The sequence below is a fragment of the Spea bombifrons genome, chromosome 4 (assembly GCF_027358695.1).
Source record: "Spea bombifrons isolate aSpeBom1 chromosome 4, aSpeBom1.2.pri, whole genome shotgun sequence".
Lineage (NCBI taxonomy): Eukaryota > Metazoa > Chordata > Amphibia > Anura > Pelobatidae > Spea > Spea bombifrons.
The window spans coordinates 48,266,176-48,283,841 of NC_071090.1; the positions used below are offsets into that span (position 1 = coordinate 48,266,176).

The 17,666-nt window shown below is 41.8% G+C and overlaps 2 protein-coding genes across 7 annotated transcripts in view; both read right to left on the bottom strand.

The window, feature by feature from the left end:
* The window catches only part of NAP1L1 (nucleosome assembly protein 1 like 1), a 151,285-nt gene that overhangs the window by 52,481 nt on the left and 81,138 nt on the right, over positions 1-17,666 (bottom strand). The gene's annotated exons all lie outside the window — the stretch shown is intronic.
* The window catches only part of OSBPL8 (oxysterol binding protein like 8), an 86,006-nt gene that overhangs the window by 12,169 nt on the left and 56,171 nt on the right, over positions 1-17,666 (bottom strand). For 3 of the 5 annotated variants that reach the window (XM_053461965.1, XM_053461968.1, XM_053461964.1), the window contains 5 exons: positions 4,420-4,490; positions 3,432-3,512; positions 2,276-2,377; positions 1,906-2,109; positions 1,580-1,664 (listed from right to left, as the gene is read on the bottom strand). In XM_053461965.1, coding sequence (XP_053317940.1) covers positions 1,580-1,664; positions 1,906-2,109; positions 2,276-2,377; positions 3,432-3,512; positions 4,420-4,490 — 543 coding nt within the window. Of the gene's footprint in view, positions 1-1,579; positions 1,665-1,905; positions 2,110-2,275; positions 2,378-3,431; positions 3,513-4,419; positions 4,491-10,889; positions 11,071-14,246; positions 14,401-17,666 lie in introns of those variants that run through there. The other 2 variants (XM_053461966.1, XM_053461967.1) reach the window with 2 other exon arrangements.

A 17,666-nucleotide genomic window follows, 5' to 3' on the forward strand; every position in this document is an offset into this window, starting at 1 on the left:
TCCACACCAAACTCATCCAGTCATGTCTTTATGGACCTTGCTTTGTGCACTGGGGCACAGTCATGCTTTGATTAGAAAAGGGCCTTCCCCAAACTGTTCCCACAAAGTTGGAAGCATTGCAATGCCCAAAATGCCCTGGTATGCTGAAGGGGACGCGTGCCTGAGATAGCAAATGCTCTACTGAATGAATGGGCACAAATCCCCACAGAAAGGGAGGGGCAAGTTCATATTAATGTCCATGTATTTAGAATGCAATGTCATAAGAGTTCCTGTTGAGAGAGCGTATATACACACACACACACTCTATACCGCCTAATCACTATAATCTCTCAGGGACTAGGAGCTCAGTAACAAAAAGCCACATTCTCAAATTTTAATTTAGTAAATAAAAGCAATACAAATAAACATTTTTCCTGAAGCTCGTAACTAAAGCCCCTCACTCTTGCTTACTTAGAGAAATGTTAGCTTAGTGAAATAGGTTAGAATACTCCTCTGTGCCATATTCCCTGACACGTAAGGGACATGTAGTAAAATCCATAGTGGAATTTACTGTTGCTTCACGTACGTCAGACTAAGGGGTATGGAACTCATACGTACGTCAGACTAAGGGGTATGGAACTCATTATGGAAGTTTGCAGGAAACTCTTTAGTAAACTATTTTACTGCAAAGCTTAAAACCTTCAGCCCTGCTTCTCCCTCTAGCATGAACAATTATATGAATGCACGGAACAAGCTTTGACATCAGCACCCCATCTGGCTTGCAATCTGTTCCCCAACTAAATGCCTTCAAACACATACAGCTCATTTCTCCAACATCCTTCAGTTTTATGGATAATGAGGTCAAGGGTTCGTAGCTGACAGCCAATAATTTTCAGATACATTTCGCACATGTAAGATGCAAAGATATTCTCAAGGACATCAATTGTTACAATTAAAACAAAACACATATTTGCACATTCATTTGCTATTGTGTAAGCAGTTATACGAGTAGCAGTTTAAAAGGTATATTTGAATCCTCCATTTCTACATTTTAATGCATGTTGGGGGTCCATCTTACAGGAAAGCAAAACTTTGGTTTTCATCATGTGCGATAAACACTTTGGGGTATAATCCTGGTTTCCAGTAGACGTGACTGGGCAGAAGTCATTTTCTAACTCCAATAACTAAAAAATACCTGCACCGTTTTACATTCCGCCAAATCCATCGGAATCCTTGCAAAATTGGGACACCAACATGCATTTAATGTGAAAATAGTTTAGCTCAGCAGAAGCCACCCATTTATACGTGCCCCTAAGTCAGACCATTTCTATGGCTTTCGCAGAACCAACATGGAAAACCTAGTGAATAGCTGTTCAAAACAGCTGCCCCATCTTGTATGCAGGAATCAAAGTTAGATATAAATATCTATATCTATATATATATATATATAGATATATATATATATATATATATATATATATATATATCTATATATATAGAGAGATATATATATAAATGTATTTATGGATGGAATACACAAAAACCAGACTGGACAATATATATAGTTTACACAAAGCTTAAACAAGTAAACATGATTTACCATCAGATTCCGAGGCAGCGCGAATAATTAAATAACTGCCGGGCAGGGGCTGCGTAATAGAACCAACCGCTTCACCTTTGGGGCCCTTGAAGTATAAGAAAGAAAAAAGGGTTACATATGAAAATGTGCATCCAGAATAGTGTGTGTGTGTATATATAATATATATATATATATTGTTTATAGATATAAACCGTATCAATAAACGTGTTGCTTGCTGGTTAAATTATGTGGTGCACATATGGTAGCTGTACACACATGTATGCATTTTCAACCTGTAACCAGATTAGTGGTCCTGGGTAAAAATCACTGGGTTTCATTGTATTTACCTTCACAGCCCATATTGATTGCTCCAAGGGGTGGAAAAGTTTGAAGCAGAATCCATCCTTCTTTGACGGCCTTTCAATGATCTCACACGCATTCAGTAGCACTGTCCCAACCCACTGCCCATTTTTGTTCGTTTTGTAAATTAATAGCACTCCAGGTTTTAGCACACACCACAGCTTTGTCCAGCTTTTCAATGTTCCACGGATCTACATGCAATGAAGAGCACAAGTTCAGAGATTTTCATTCAGGATTAAATAATATAGGATATTAAATGGTGTCTGTGTTGTGTAGGTAAGGCTAAGGAACCACGTGTGAGGAATCAATGTATTATCATTTCTTAATATGTGAAATATGCTTTGATGAGACCCTCACCTTCAGCCAGTCTGCCATGACAATAACTGACGGGTCTGTGATTGTACTGAGCAGCTCCTTTGTGGCTCTCTTCTTCTCTTCCCTGTAATTCTTCTTTTGAACCTGAAATATATACACATATACAAACTATAAACAAAAGGAAGAAACAGATTATGGGAAATCTGCTGCGGTAATACCAACTTTTGTTATTAAGAGGAACACTATTTGGTGAATCTGGTATTTCAGTTCCTTGGCAATTCATTTGAGTAGATATTGCATGCTTAGAAAAAATAAAGCACAGAAGCCCCACTTTGTGTAGCTCTAATGAGATGTATCCTAAATTGGAGAGCACTTTCTGGAAGTAAGCAGACATCTGACTAGCTAACAGCAGTTGCTTAATTGGTTTGAAGATGGACTTTTCAGGATCTATAGTCCAAACACGGGCTTACTCGATGAGTGGGACAGCTGGATGTTATTGGAAAAGCTACTGAGTTTCATTTAGTACATGAGTGACCCGACTAACTCATCATATACCTTGTGAGACTTTCAGAGCACAAGCTGTCTATACAAAGCCTATGCATCGATGGAAAACAATCTCAAAATCACTTCCCAAGCGACTAAGGTGTAAATATACATTTGGTTGTAGTCTAATTACATGTTATCATAAGAGATATATGTAATTTTCCAAAATAATGATGATAACTTTTACGAGAAGTGAAAAGTTCAATAAGATGGTGCCTCTGGACAGTTATCCTTCTACCCTGACGAAACGATGGTAGGAGAGCCTGATGTACCCACTGTACATTGGTAAATGACTGATCCAAATTCCAAGACTACAAAAAAGCAAACACACTGGTCTTTCAAAAAGCAACACAGACCTATATACATCTGTGTGTCTGCTCTATTCAAAAGACTAAAGGATTGTAAGCTCGCAAGAGCACGGCCTTCTTCTCCTTCAGTAGCAATACGTATAAATGCTAATTAGCTATTCTAATTTTATATTCACTGTAATCTACTGTAATAATCCTAGAGAATCTTCTGACGCTCAAATAAACGTAATGTAAACTATTAAAATATTTATAAGGAATTATTTTTTTTTTTCTTCTATCAGGTTGTCATAGTCAACTGAAAAGCAACCCCACCAAAGAACTTTAGTAAAAAAGGCGCCACCATCTACCTTAAGGGACTCTTTTTTCGTAAGCTTGCTTGAAGCAGCAGCAATGTCCTTTTCAGAGCCATTATATAATTTGGATTCAGACTGAAAATAAAGAACAGCAGTGATACAGAGCACAACGCGTTGGGGTTATGACAACAGGCCCATCTACAGTGGAAATAACACCATTATACAGTGAGAAAATGCATAATGATTTAGGGCCTATCACTTCTTAAGACATTTTTGGGGTTTAGGTGTAAAATTGGTATTCTCATTCTCTTGGAATCTTTGCAAACACTGCACCAGAATCACATTTTGTTTTTTTGGGGATTTTTTTGCAATAGCCATGAATATTAGCCGAGCGGCAGAAATGGCCCATTGTGATTATTTTGAGAAATAGGGTGCACTGCAGAGAATCAAAAAATTTTGATGTGCCAACACCGGTTCTCATAAGATACAGATTGTGAAATTCTTTCTGCTAATAAAATGCTGCCAATAGCACCTCATAACCAATATAATCGCCAATCCAAGGTTTTCTGTTCACCATGCACCACAATCTTTTCATTTTGCTGCCTTACCTCATCTGAGATCTCCATGCAGCGTCACCATAACATGGACGTACATAATATGTAAAAACCTTACTAAAATATACACTTTCCACAGAACTAGAAATAATTTGCTTGTAAACAGGAGGTTTGGTTTTTTTTCCACTTCATGGGCTTTAATAGATGATAGCTGCATGGAAAATGTTTCGATTTTTATGTTTCCCCTGCCACTGATTGGCTGCTTCAAAAACTGCTGAAGAACTGCAGTTGCAGAGCTGCAGTTTCTACGTTTGTTTCTCTTTCTGATGGGATTTTAAATTAATCTGAGTACTTTAATATGCAATTCATTTAGTAGAAGGCCTGTCAAGGTCACTAAACTAAACCTTTAATGTGCAGAAAGAAGCGCTCCGCTGTCCCTCTCCAGCCTATTTCGAATGAATTTCACAACTGTTTATGGAATGTCTTACCTTGCTCTTGGACATTGAGTTTGAAGAATCTTCTTTACTTTGTAGGACTTCATCCTTCCCTCTTTCAAACCCTAGAGAGAAAATGAAAAAAATCATACTGGATTATTTATGTTTGTCGAGGGTGTGTGTATTTATTAATATATATATAATATAATATAATATATATATAGCCACATTTTTGCAATTTTCTTTAGCAGTTACTACTAAATTGCTACTTTATTGTTAAAGGTACAAAAAGCAGGTGCAGAGAGAACTACCGCTATACAATATAGCGGCATCATAGAATAATATACCGGTAATTAAAAGAGTTTAAAGGCCTATTCCCAGTGTTATACTATGAATATAAATATATACACAATACAGCATACAGTCTATAGATATTTCAGCTGAAGGCCTGTATGTTACATAAGCCTAGAACGCAACACCCAGTTGTTTTTCCTGTACACGTTACAAGTGATGGCGCCTACTCTTGGGATTTAAAGCACCAGTGTGAACAAGCCCGGCTGAAAAACACATCTATTAACATGAAAAAGTATTTCTCCAGGGAAAAAGCCCTATTCAAATAACAAATCTGCATGTAACGGAAGAAAAACAAATGTAGGCATGCAGCAAGGTACTGATCGCTCCATATGCACCACCAGAAAAAAGGCACAGAACAAACCTGGACTACACATACATGCATACGTATACACACACACAGATAAACTATTTAGTATTTAATTTCTCCCATTCCCACTATTATAATGAGACCCGACAGGCTGTATTGGCAGCATGTGCATCAATGGCTGGCTTGAGCAATTAAACCCAGAGACACGGAGACATCCTGCAGGCTTTAACCGTGTTCCTACAGGATACACACGAAGAATGTGTTTACACAACACATACTGCTCATATTATGGGCAAAATGATAAAAGTATGGGCATAATAAAAGAACCTAAGTGAGCACAATGACAATCAATAACATGTTCCAGGCCACAGCCATTTTTATCCAAACAGGAAATATACATGCGGAGCGGGCCCCTCAAGGCAGTGCACAGGAGGCCCCAGAATGGTAAGTTACACCACTGTACACACACAGGTACTTTAACTCATAGTATGTGATCTCCAAAGAGACATTCCTGGCACCTAAAATACACAAATTCTTCAACCCTATGTAGCTATATACCTGTGGATCTAAAAATTCTGAGGATTCTATTTCATACATGGCAACACAACAAGGGCCACTAAGCAGCGATACTGGTAAACTGCCTTGCTGACGGTTATATTAGCAGCGGAATAGCCTGTAGCTTAAGAGCCTCTAAACAAGAAAGATGGCTGACGAACTGCTTCTAGAACTCTGGGCTTCCTAGAAATATGTAGCTGAGTCCAGAGGGAACGGTTTTAGATTTGAGTTAAAATCTGGCACTGCGTCTGCTCAATCAAGCATATGGCACATATCTGCTTTAGAACAATGGCTACTTGAATTAGAACAAAAGCTTTGAAAAAGAACATTGTTATCTACCATCCAAGGAATGCTGGGAGTCAGCAGACCCACTTTATTGTCAAGAAGAAGAATGTCCATCTGTGCCACGTCTAAAATTGTCAGGGAATAAGAAAACTTATGTGATCCCTGACATTTAGAAAGGGCAACAAGATTAGACAGATCTTTCATTATTCAGCAACATATTCCAATACAGTTTGCATGCCAATTTTGTTTTAAAGTCGCAGAGAACAATAAATACGTCTTGGTCTGTTGGACAACACAGCCACTAAAAAGTCTCCTCTACAGACTTCTAATTTGAAAGGAAAGAGCCAACTGAATATATGTAAAGTGTAATACTATAAGTATGGTGAGGTTTACTAGCATCAAATTGAACAGCATAACTTTATTGGTGTTTTTTTCCCCATCCACATTGTATGCCCTCTCCTTACTCTTACTGATCTGCACCATTCCTCCCCTCGCATAACCCTTCCCTCCCATCCAACATGTTTTCCCCAATCACTTTTCCCCTATCCAGGGGCGTAACTAGAAACCTCAGGGCCCTGGTGCGAGAATCTGTTAAGGGCCCTGGTGCGAGAATCTGTTAAGGGCCCCCCCAGAGAATCTGTTAAGGGCCCCCCCACCCCATCTATCCCTTTCTCACGATCTCCCCTCTCCCTCCCTAACCCCCCTTCTCACAATCTACCCTCTCCCTCCCTACCCCCCCTTCTCACAATCTCCCCTCTCCCTCCCTTCTCCCCCCTTCCTCACGATCTACCCTCTCCCTCCCTACCCCCCCCTCCTCACGATCTACCCTCTCCCTCTCTACCCCCCCTTCGCAGATCTACCCTCTCCCTCCCAACCCCCCCCCTCCGCACGATCTACCCTCTCCCTCCCCCTTCTCACGATCTACCCACTCCCTCCCTACCCCCCTTAGGTCACTTACCGTCAACTCCTGTTTTGGGAGTGTGAGGCGTTTGTCTCTGCGTGAAGCGCCAGCACCCGAGACAAACGCCTCACGCTCCCAACACTGCACTCTGGGCAGCACTGAGGCAGGCGGCGGCGGCGACAGAGGCAGCAGCGGTGGCGACGGAGGCAGCAGCGGCAGCGAGCAGAGGCATCCTGGATTTCTGTCAGTCAGGGGGGCCCAAGAGTTGCCGAGCGGTCGTTTTCAGCAACCGCTCGGCACCCCTTGGGCCCCCCTGACTGGCAGAACTCCAGGGCCCAGTCGCAACCCCTGCGACCCCGGTAGTTCCACCACTGCACCTATCTACCCAGCCTTCTCCAACATCATCCATCCAATATTGCCAACCGTAATGTGGAGTCTAGTACAGGTTAAGCAGTAATCCTTAACCTCTTTGGGTGGCAAGATTCTTTTCCCCGATTCTTAATTTTATTTATTAAATACAGTATCATCTATTCTCTTAGGGTCAGTTTTTTCCCCAAATAAAACCTCATTCTACAAACATCACATCTTCTTGGCCGTCAGGTTGTAAGAACTCCATGGTGATTTATTAAGTCTGTCGCACGCCATGTTTTATGATCTGACCTGAGCACGTAAAAATCATTTGACTAGGTACAAAGAATACACAGGTTTGGTCTGCTTTGCTACTGCTGCCAGAATTAAGCACAACTATGAAAGATGCATCATTCCTTGGATTTGAGGAGATCCGGCTGAAATTCAGTCGATAAATGACAAATGATTATGACGCAAAAGGTTTAGGATCTATTCTTGCTGCTCATAACACTGCTTTTTCTGTGAATTAATTCAAAATGACTAATGCCTGCAGTATAAACCTAGCCGACCAACTGAACATTCATTCAGACGCTATCCGTGTCCACTTTATGCATTATTTTTTCATGTTCTTTTTCTGTGATGAAGCATATCACACACGTGGTGTGACAGCCCAAATGTATGATAACTTAATGGGCCATCTAATTTGTGGTTATATTTCATATAACATAACTGGTAAAGTAACGCATACATGCATGATATAAAGCTAGTCCTTGGTTCAGGGTAACTGGCACCGGTCCTATTCCTCGAGGGGTAATAGCCATATTGCAATTTATTATTGTAATTATATAATTATCAGGCTGATTAAATCTTTTTTGAAGGAATTGCTTGCTGGCAGGAGGGGATGATCATGGGTATATCTATGCTCTCAATAGAAAGAAGATCACACTTTTATTCTGCCCTGTCTTAGGGTATTATTTTTTTGAAGGTGGAACTATCAGATGTGCTTTGCCCCGTGGGTTCTGAGAGGGGCAGAAATGTAGCTGCTGCAGCTCCCAGTAAGTTCTGCCACTGATCTGAGAAGGATGGCTATTGAGATGGCCTTGATCCTGATTACAATAAGAAAGGGCTTAGCAAAAGGAATTAGCAGGAATGTGCTGACATGGAGCTTACTGCAGATTTCTTTATTAGAAGGAGAAAGCCACAAACAGCACTGCCTGTAAACAACCATCACAAATCCAAACAACATTTACAACCAAAGCTGGCCGACAGGTAGCATCACCAGGGAACATTAAAGGGGAGAAGCAGAGCAAAAACTGTTAATACCAGCATCAGATTCAAATAGGTTTTCAAAAGCCCAGTAGGGTTTTTAAAAATAATATGTTTTTAGATAGGTACATATTAGCCATTTGGTCTCTTAGCCCAATCTACTAAACAAACACTCTGCTTTGTGGTAAACAGTGGAATGACTTTGTCTCAATCACTCAGCCTGACACTCTGAGGGCTATCCAGTAACGGGAAAGTATGCAGGAGAGCTGTAGTTTTAAACGCCTTGACTTCATTATTCATTATGAAGGCCCATCTCCAAAAAGCTCTTGCCGCAGGAAGAGCTTGGTTGACCCTTTATAATGCATAGGTTAATCGGTGAGATTTCCTCGGCGATAAAGCTCCTCAATCACTGGAGAATGGATTATGAAGGGCCCGTTCAGGATTTCCTGATAAAGAAAATATCTAGTGTTGGTCCATTTTAATGTAAAGGGCAAGAGCTGAACCCACAAGTCTACGGGAAACTTTCCCTTTAGTGAATAAACCCCTCTTACCCATTAAAGTCTATAGCGGAAATGCTTCACTGCACTGCCATAAAGAATCAGCTGCACTGCTTAAGAGAAAGTCACCCAAAATACACAACAAAAACAGCAGATAAGGGACATTTTTATTACTATTTATCGACTTTTGTGATAATGCATACACTGTTTCTGGAGGAACTCACAAGATACACACGGCTATTTAAAAACCAACCACAAAACCTATAGAGGCATTCATAAATATTACTTAACCGCACACATTAAGTATTGTAGTTTACATTAATTTCGTTAATTTCTCGATAAATTAGGAAATACTGTGTTATATTTCCAGACCGAGCAACACATTCCTGAGAAGAATTTCAGTAAAAGCATTTGGTTTCGCAATTCTATCCCACGAAGAATCCAAACTACATCTTGTTCACCTTCCAAATATATGTCTACAATATTAAAAGCATATGTGGGGTAGCTATTAAGTAAAGGCAGAGAACGTGTATATACTAGCAAACACTGAATGCTGACCTCGGGGGGATATATAAGATTTTACTATTCGAAGAATTGTTGAATATGCTGAATGTGGAAATGGTGGAAATTTTAGTCAATCTAAAGTGGTGGGAGGGGTGAATGAGCAGTAAATGGATGTGAAATAAACATGAGAAACACAAAAACCAATATAAACTTCAAATAATAGAACATAGAACAAGCCGACTAAAATACAGCAATTTTACTGCCATTATTTCAAGCCAATGGAGATCGCAGTCAGCATAGAGGGGGTTACAATTATCATAAGACTCAAAATACATTTTCAAAATCAAAATGTATGTGCTATATGGTTTCCCTTAGTTCTCACAGACATAATCTACATTTTATTTTTGACATGAGTATAAGAACATTCCTTCCTACATGTACAACACTAAATGCCACCTAAAAGTTGCCACCAGCAGTTCCACACATGGGGTACCACCATTGAACACATATTTGCCTTACCTTAACAATGGCAACATAATTTTTGGCTCATTTTGATACACCACAGAATAACTCTACCTGAAGTAATGTGAAATCTGAATAGCATTATTCCTTCAAAATTGAAATAGCATTTTACTTCAAGGATACCAACACTGTACATTATTAATAAGATTACTGTTAGATGGATGACATCTCCCACGCAACAAAGGTGGTAAAACATAAATGTAGATGCAAAATAAAAATAAAATTCAGGATCAAGTCAATGACTATCATAAAGTTGGACCGTATACTTTTAACGTCTCCAGAGGCACCGTTTACTCCTAGGGCTTTTATGGTGCAAAATATTGCAAAACCCTCTTGTGTGTATATAACACTGAACCTGATGAAGTTTTCATAGAATAAAGAATAAGTCAACTATAGAGTGATCCAACATGTTGAGGGGATTTAACATTTGTATCATGCCAGTGGTGACCCCCTAGCCCCCATCCATTAAAAATACAGGACCAACAGATTATAAGATTGAAGCAGGACATCTGTTTTGCAGTAATGACACAAAACATAGATGCATTAAGAAAACAAGCAGAAATTTACAGGAGTAGAAAAATTATGGGAGACCTTAAAGGTCTTGGAAAACAAGTTTACAAAAAGTACATTAATAGAGACAGAAGATCCCTATTGCAACCCTCATCAGGTAGCTACTATTATATCTGGGTACCTCCACATTATTAATTAACCAACAGAGAGGACTACATCCTTTAACTGCTTGCCAAAGCACTCCTTACTCCAACTGAGCAATTCCCAATATCCCAAATTATTTGGGAGCATTCAAGAGGACCTCTTTGTGCTGTAGGCTCCATCACAACATATTCTCATAAAGATTTCACTTGAATTCCTTGAGACAAAGGGAAATTAAATTCACGGACAAAAGCCAAGCATCTACTCTGTTTTATATGTGAAGTAAGTAAGCTGGTCTAATTTGCAGAAAATGTTAGAGTGAAAGAAGACAAACCTGGCAGTGCCGGAGAGAGCTCATTGTATCCTCCAAAGGATGCATTTCTGACAAGTTTTCGTCCATCAGGCCGTGGTTGGAAGGAGCCAGATGAGACACCGGCACATGACCTGCGTCTGAGAAGGGCCTCTTCTTTCATGGCTCAAAGGTGTAGTCAGGGTAATAGGTTTCAATTTGGAAGCTGCTTAGAATGAGAATATTGGAGCTGCTGCCTTAAACCAGACACACAATATTTCACAACACACAAACACATCCCACTGACAAAGCTAAAGGAGACTCACTAGAAAGACAGGCTAGCATGCCAACTTATTGCTACTGGTCCCACTAAAAATGCTACATGGAATTATATAAGGTAAACAGGCCAGATTTAGCATATGGTAATCCTGAATGCACAATTAATTGCCCCCTGTGAATTCAGCCCCCAACGTATTTTCTTATGGCATATGAAACAGAGTCTCATCCCCAGAGCGATGTGCATGAACTAGCAGGTGAGCTGTCGGTAGTGATGTCACTCAGTGGGTCTGCACTCACCCAAACAGTACTACTTTGTTTCCAAAATAAGAACAAATACTTTCTGCGAATGAAGGCCACCCAGTTCTTCTTCCTTCTCCTTTGGAGAATTATTATTTTTTTTTTACCAATACCTTAACGGATCTATAAATAAAATTTGATGTAAGGCCCGTAATCAATCTTTGGTCCCACGTTAGAGTCAGAATAGCCATATGTTCTCCCATTCATGTTTAAATTCTACCATGTCTGCTAGGAACAGAATTAGAACAATGGTTTCTATACTGCTGCTTTAATAGGATGACATAGAAAAGGCAGCCTTTAAAATCTAATAAGCCTTTAACAGGGAATGTATTTATTTTAAAATACAGGGTTCTGATCCACAGATGACTTTACATGGGGAGGTTTGACAGACTTTAATTTAACTCGATTGAAGGAGAAAAAGGCAAATCTCATTGCTAACAGTTCTGAACATTTACATGAAAGCCATAACCATAGACTTCCACATTTGACAATTAATTTTCTATTTAATTGAGTTGGATTCTTAGGGCTCTTTCTAACTCACTCCAATAAAATCCCGGCGAGGTTGCACCTGGGGCTTGGCTCTCTGGGCTACTACGCCATCCAGCATTTAATGTCTGAAATAGTGGCCAGAAGCCAGATAATCTATGTGTACCTAGTGCCCCATGGACATCGTTTCTTCCAAATCCAGCATGTGTGCGGAAGCCAACTGGTGTTCACAGTATATTCATTAGTTATATCGTACTGAGGTATACCCAAGTAAAAACCCTGGTGTGTACTCAATACTGTATCAGGGCACACTGTTCGTAATTTACTGACTTATAGCCTTTCACAAATAATTAAAGGTTATAGTCGTCGGGTCTGATCCTACACAATGCCCAAGCAAAATGATTTAGTATTTAAGCACCCAGAAATATAGGATAATTAAAAATATAGGAATGAACGGCTTGGCAGAAAAAGCCTCTGGCCAAGAGAATCAATACCCAGGGCTACCGTTACGGACCGTGCACACATTTAGGAATTAAACAAAGCAGAACACACCGGGAAATGTAGCTTTAGATCCCCCTCGCGTGTTTCGGGAATATTTTAAACAAGCTGCGGTACAGACGGAAACCGTGATGCAGAACCAACGCAACTACTTGCTCCAAAAAAACGGATTTACTTCACAAATGTCTTCAGATCCATAGGGAGCATCCCGGCGAAGCAAAGCTGGATTCCGCTAATCACATCAGCAGTGATCGGAGGTGGACGGGGAACGCAGGTTTGCAATGTACAGATTACACACCCAGCTAACCGCGCAAGATCGGTGCCCGAGACGCTTTCACTGCTATACAGGTGTGCAGATCACCGGCCGGTATTAATAAGCTAATAACCAGCATTTGGTGTATGTGGTGGTGGTGGTGGGGGGGGGCAGTAATCACTAGATAATACTGGACATTAAAATAAAATAAATACAAAAATGATTTAAGTGAAATTTATATAAAATACAATAGGGGCTAAGAATTGAAGGGATCCGGGGATCCGAGTACATTTAATCAGATAATTGCGTTGCAAACCTGCATGTAACCCTCTGACGGCTGAACGGAACCCCATCCATTCGGCGCCCGAAGGGTTAAGGGCAGCTGTCGTGCTATTTTGCATAGAGCGAGAACATGCTTTGCTTTCCCTAGCACCATTTCCAATCCCTGTACTTACTATCTGTCTGTCCATCCAAATACGCTGCACTCACTGTCAATGTTGTAACATTTATATGTGATAACCGCCCCCCCCCCTTTTGTTAAGGAAAGCGGAAAAAATGCTACTTTAAATTTAACAACCTCCCGAGTGGCTCCAGGTACAGCAATGGGGCAAATATCTGAGGTCTGCGGTATCTCTGATATACCAAACATTTTTCATTTTACAAAAGAAAAAGGGTTTGCGAAAAGCTAAAACTTTGCTTTGTTGTCCTTCTCCCCGGCCGAGAATTTGCAGCTGGTTTGTAGGCAGCAAATACCTTGAATACATGTAGTAATTGGTGCCACTGTATCAATAAGACATTATTATTACTATTAATGCAGCACACCCCATTTAGGTGACACGCGTGTAGTCACATGTGTAGTAAAGAGCAGAGTTGTTGGCATGAATAGAGTGTAAGCGCAGCGTGCCACTGACAGCTGCCATCATCTGATAAATGCAGAGTCCGCACGGCGGGGGCGAGTCTGACAAACACAAGCTGGCCACGTATATTTGCCCACTTCGCTGGAACATAATTAAGAGCATGTATTAGCGAGGATGGGGACAGATGAAAGGGTGAGGCGTGTGTGTGTGTGTATATATATATATATATATATATATATATATATATATATATATATATATATAAATCCTAATCATACTCGCAATGATCAAGGGACCGATGGAAAGATGGATTGATGAATCAGCTGATGGCGGAGTAAAAGCCGTTAAAAGCTCTACAGAAAGCTTTTCTCCCAAGATGTGGGAAGCAGTGAAGTTCTTTGCAATCTGTTGCTTGTCACACAGCAGCTAGCAAGATGGCTGTGCCAACCGGTCCAGCTTCACAGGTAGCTGCCTTGCATCAGTTACTGAGGGTAATGGGAGTTGCAGTGCAGCAATTAGATCCCCATAAGAGGAACAGGGATGAGTTCAGTGAATGCACTTGGCAAAGTTATTCTTTTCCCCTCCTTTCACCGTTTGAGTAATGGTGGGAAGACCAAAGAGGCGACAGGGGTTAAAAATCCCGACTACTCCTACCCTGCACAGCGCCCGATATGCCCCCGGCACACACACCGCCACTCACACCCCGCGAGCCCGTGACACCCGTGTACTTGCCTTCGCTTGTCAGTGCCTTGGAGTTACGGAGCCCGAAGCCCACGCAGCGGAGAAGAACGAGGAGGCGGCGGCGGCTCCCACCGGCGTGTTAGTGCTCCTGCGCCCGAGCAGCAGACATTCCAGCGGCGAAGCCTTGGAGTGGCAGCCCGAGCTCTCCGCTCTCTCCTCAGCTCCTCCCACGCGAGATACGTGGACTTCTTCCTCGCCGCGCACATGCATCTGCCTGCCGGGGTGGGAAGGTCACTGGCCGCGCCGCTGCCGCCACGAATGAATTTCGTGAGCGCTGTGAGGGTGGCCCGGAGCTCCTACCTCACGCCGCTCCGGACACACGCAGATACACGGTGACCGCCGGACACACAGCACCCAGTGTGCCCGTTTCCCGGACCTTAATACTTGTCTCAGATTCCGCACAGCTGTATGTCTACCCCATGCATGTATTAGCCTCCACCTCGTCTGCTGAGAGGCTGCTTCATTTATCTACCACCCTCCGGTTAAGGTAAAACCACACAATCAGCGCAATATACTAAGGCACATGATTGACCAATAAAGTTAAGAAAAAAGGTGCATTGTGGCCCAGCAGGTGTAAAAGTACTTTCTCAGGTAATAACTTGTGTACACTGACGCAAAGCAGCAGCTATATTTAGAATCATTAAATACATTTATTTATGCAACACCAAGCAAGAAGAACGTTCCACTCGTTGCCGTGGCAATCACCCCACATTTAGGAATAACTCACTCCAACCCCCCCCTCTTGATGGTCAGATAAGCCGTTTTTGCGGCAAATTTCTAAATGATTCGATATCTGCCTAATTTTTTGGCCTCACAGTAAAGCGGTAATATAGGGGGCCCGGCGCTCTATGCATAAATACAGTCCCCATCATCTTCCCATTTGATGCTAATGAGTCCTCAGCTCTGTAGTCCTACATTATGTGTCAAACACTGACAAGGGCTCCCAAGTCCCCTTATATAGAAGGATGAAGCAGCCGGATCTCCGGCACGTCACTCATTCTCCCCCTAGACTACAATGACCTTCAGAACAAAGGAGAGTCGCACTCCACTCGCACCGAAAGGTCATCCAACAAGATATTTCTACTGCTGCTCGTCTGCATGGAACAGGGTGCGGTCCACATCACAAGGCTTCAATTTCCAGACTGGGAAACCATCCACCCAATAGAAGACATCGCAATCTTGGACCAACTCGCATCGGCCGCCCGCTGCGGAGAATGTCCTCCGCCATGAACCACGTCCATGCCTATCCCTGGATAAATGAGTGCGTGTGTCCGTGGACAGGGTTAGAGTTAGTGAATGAGTGTGTGTTGGGATGACTGCGTTAGAAAACGTGCCCATCTAGTCTGCCCATTTTTCCTGTTATAAAGACTCAGACCTTCACAGCAATTCGTCTCTGCTTAGATTCTAGATTTCCACCATGTCAGGTATAAAGTCCCTCATTGTAGTAGCCTCTACCACTTCTGCTGGAAGGCTGTTCCACATAACTACCACCAAAAGGGCCCATTAATGGGCTTTAACGTACATGCTATAAGCTATTCTTAGGAGGCCAGCAGGTAAACATTCAAAGGGGGTGAGGGGTATCCTGATAAACTGTATCCTGTAACCAACTCACAGCCAGAGCCGTTATTTCATGCCAGAAACAACGCAGCCAATGTAAACGCCAAGATATTGTTTCTGCACTTAATCCTCGTAACGACTGTGGGATAAGCACACAAAGCACAGCCGACATGCGCTTAAAGCTGTATCCGCCACCTGTGAACACGTACGTCCCCTAGGATAAAGCGGACGGAAAGAAGCGTCCCACCTGCACCTAAATTCACCGCAATCACAGCTGCTTGTCCCAAACGTCTAATAATATGTTTGATGGATAATAAAGTGTTGTGGTTTTTCCAGATAGCAGGAGCGATATCTTAAGTAATCAATACGAGGCGCGCTTATGTTAGAAAGCTATCTTTATGTGATGCATAGGAATGCTGCACAGCAGCCATACATTACATAGGGCGCCTATAGACAAATACACAATCCAGCTTCCCAGTGAACAGAGGAGTGGAGAAATCCCACAGCACAGCCTGATTCTGGATCCAAACGGGTCACTTACACAAGTCACCAAACTCTAGAACGTTCTATTCATCTTATATAAAAGCAAAGGGAATTATTGTTCTATTTAGAGAAATCAGACGTATCGCACGAGCTACTTTTCTGCACACGGCTCGCCGAGGCTGCCAGATTTATCCCCAAACGTTCCTTGAGTACGCCCATCTCTGCGTTCTACAAATACCGTTTACACGTCTGTAAAAAGCCAACAAACCAGTATGACAGGTGGGACGTTCTGCCAAGGTTACTTCAATAATACTGTAAAGAGAAAAGGACTAAAACAACTGGAAGTACAAGAGAAAGCATATCATCTGTTATTCTGTAACAATAGAATTACTGCCAAAACAAAAAACCATAAAAAGAACCAACGTGAGTAGAGCGTGACATAGACCGAGACCCAAGGAATGATCCCCGCTTTCTAGGTTAATGAAGAAAAAAAAAAAAAGGACAGATTCATATACCGTGGTGTGTCGGGTTCCAAAACCATAGTGATTTTCATTTGCGGAGTAATAGAAGGCGTTGGGCTATAGAAATTCACTTCCATACCAAAGAGTTGTGAAAGCAAAATATGAAGTCATTAGAAGGGCTAATATAATTTGCATAGGTCAAAGGGGTCTATTCACTAAAGGGAGAGTTGACATGTTTGCAGGAAAGTTGCGTCTCAGCACCTTGACTTTACAATACAATGAGCTTCTGCTGCAGGAAGAGCTTGGGCAACCCTGTATAATGTATAGGTAAACAAGTTCTCCTACACCGCCTCACCAACTAAAGTACGCACTATGTAGGGCCAGTTCAGCCCTTCTAGCAAGAGGAACGTGCCAGTGTTGGTTCTTCTTACTGCATAGTGAAGTGAGGGAGTTGAAACCACAACTTGCTATTTAGTTAATAAACCCCAGTGACATAAAAGCTCCTGGCCTAGCTACACGCCTAACCATATGCCTTAAAACAAGTGTCCCTCTATAGCCATTTGAGTGTCCTTGTTGCGCCGACAGGGTACTCTAATTTTCTGTTTGTTTGCCCCGATCAGCTTGTGGGAAGTTCTATTGGGTAGTTGAAGATAAGAGTTCAGAACGAAAAAGCAACAGTTTAACATTTAATAAAGTCTCTAAAGATACTGTAAATACCGATGGAAAAGTAAAACCTTGAGTGAAGGCTCCTCTCTAAGCTTTTACTGTCCATCACCACAGCCAGCAATAAGCCTTCTAATGTTAATGCCTGCGTAGTAAGGCAGAAGATAACGTACGCAGCATATAAAGCAGGAAAGAAATGAAGTGGAGGCTCAGGACTTAAAGGGCACCATTACACCCAAGGAGTTAA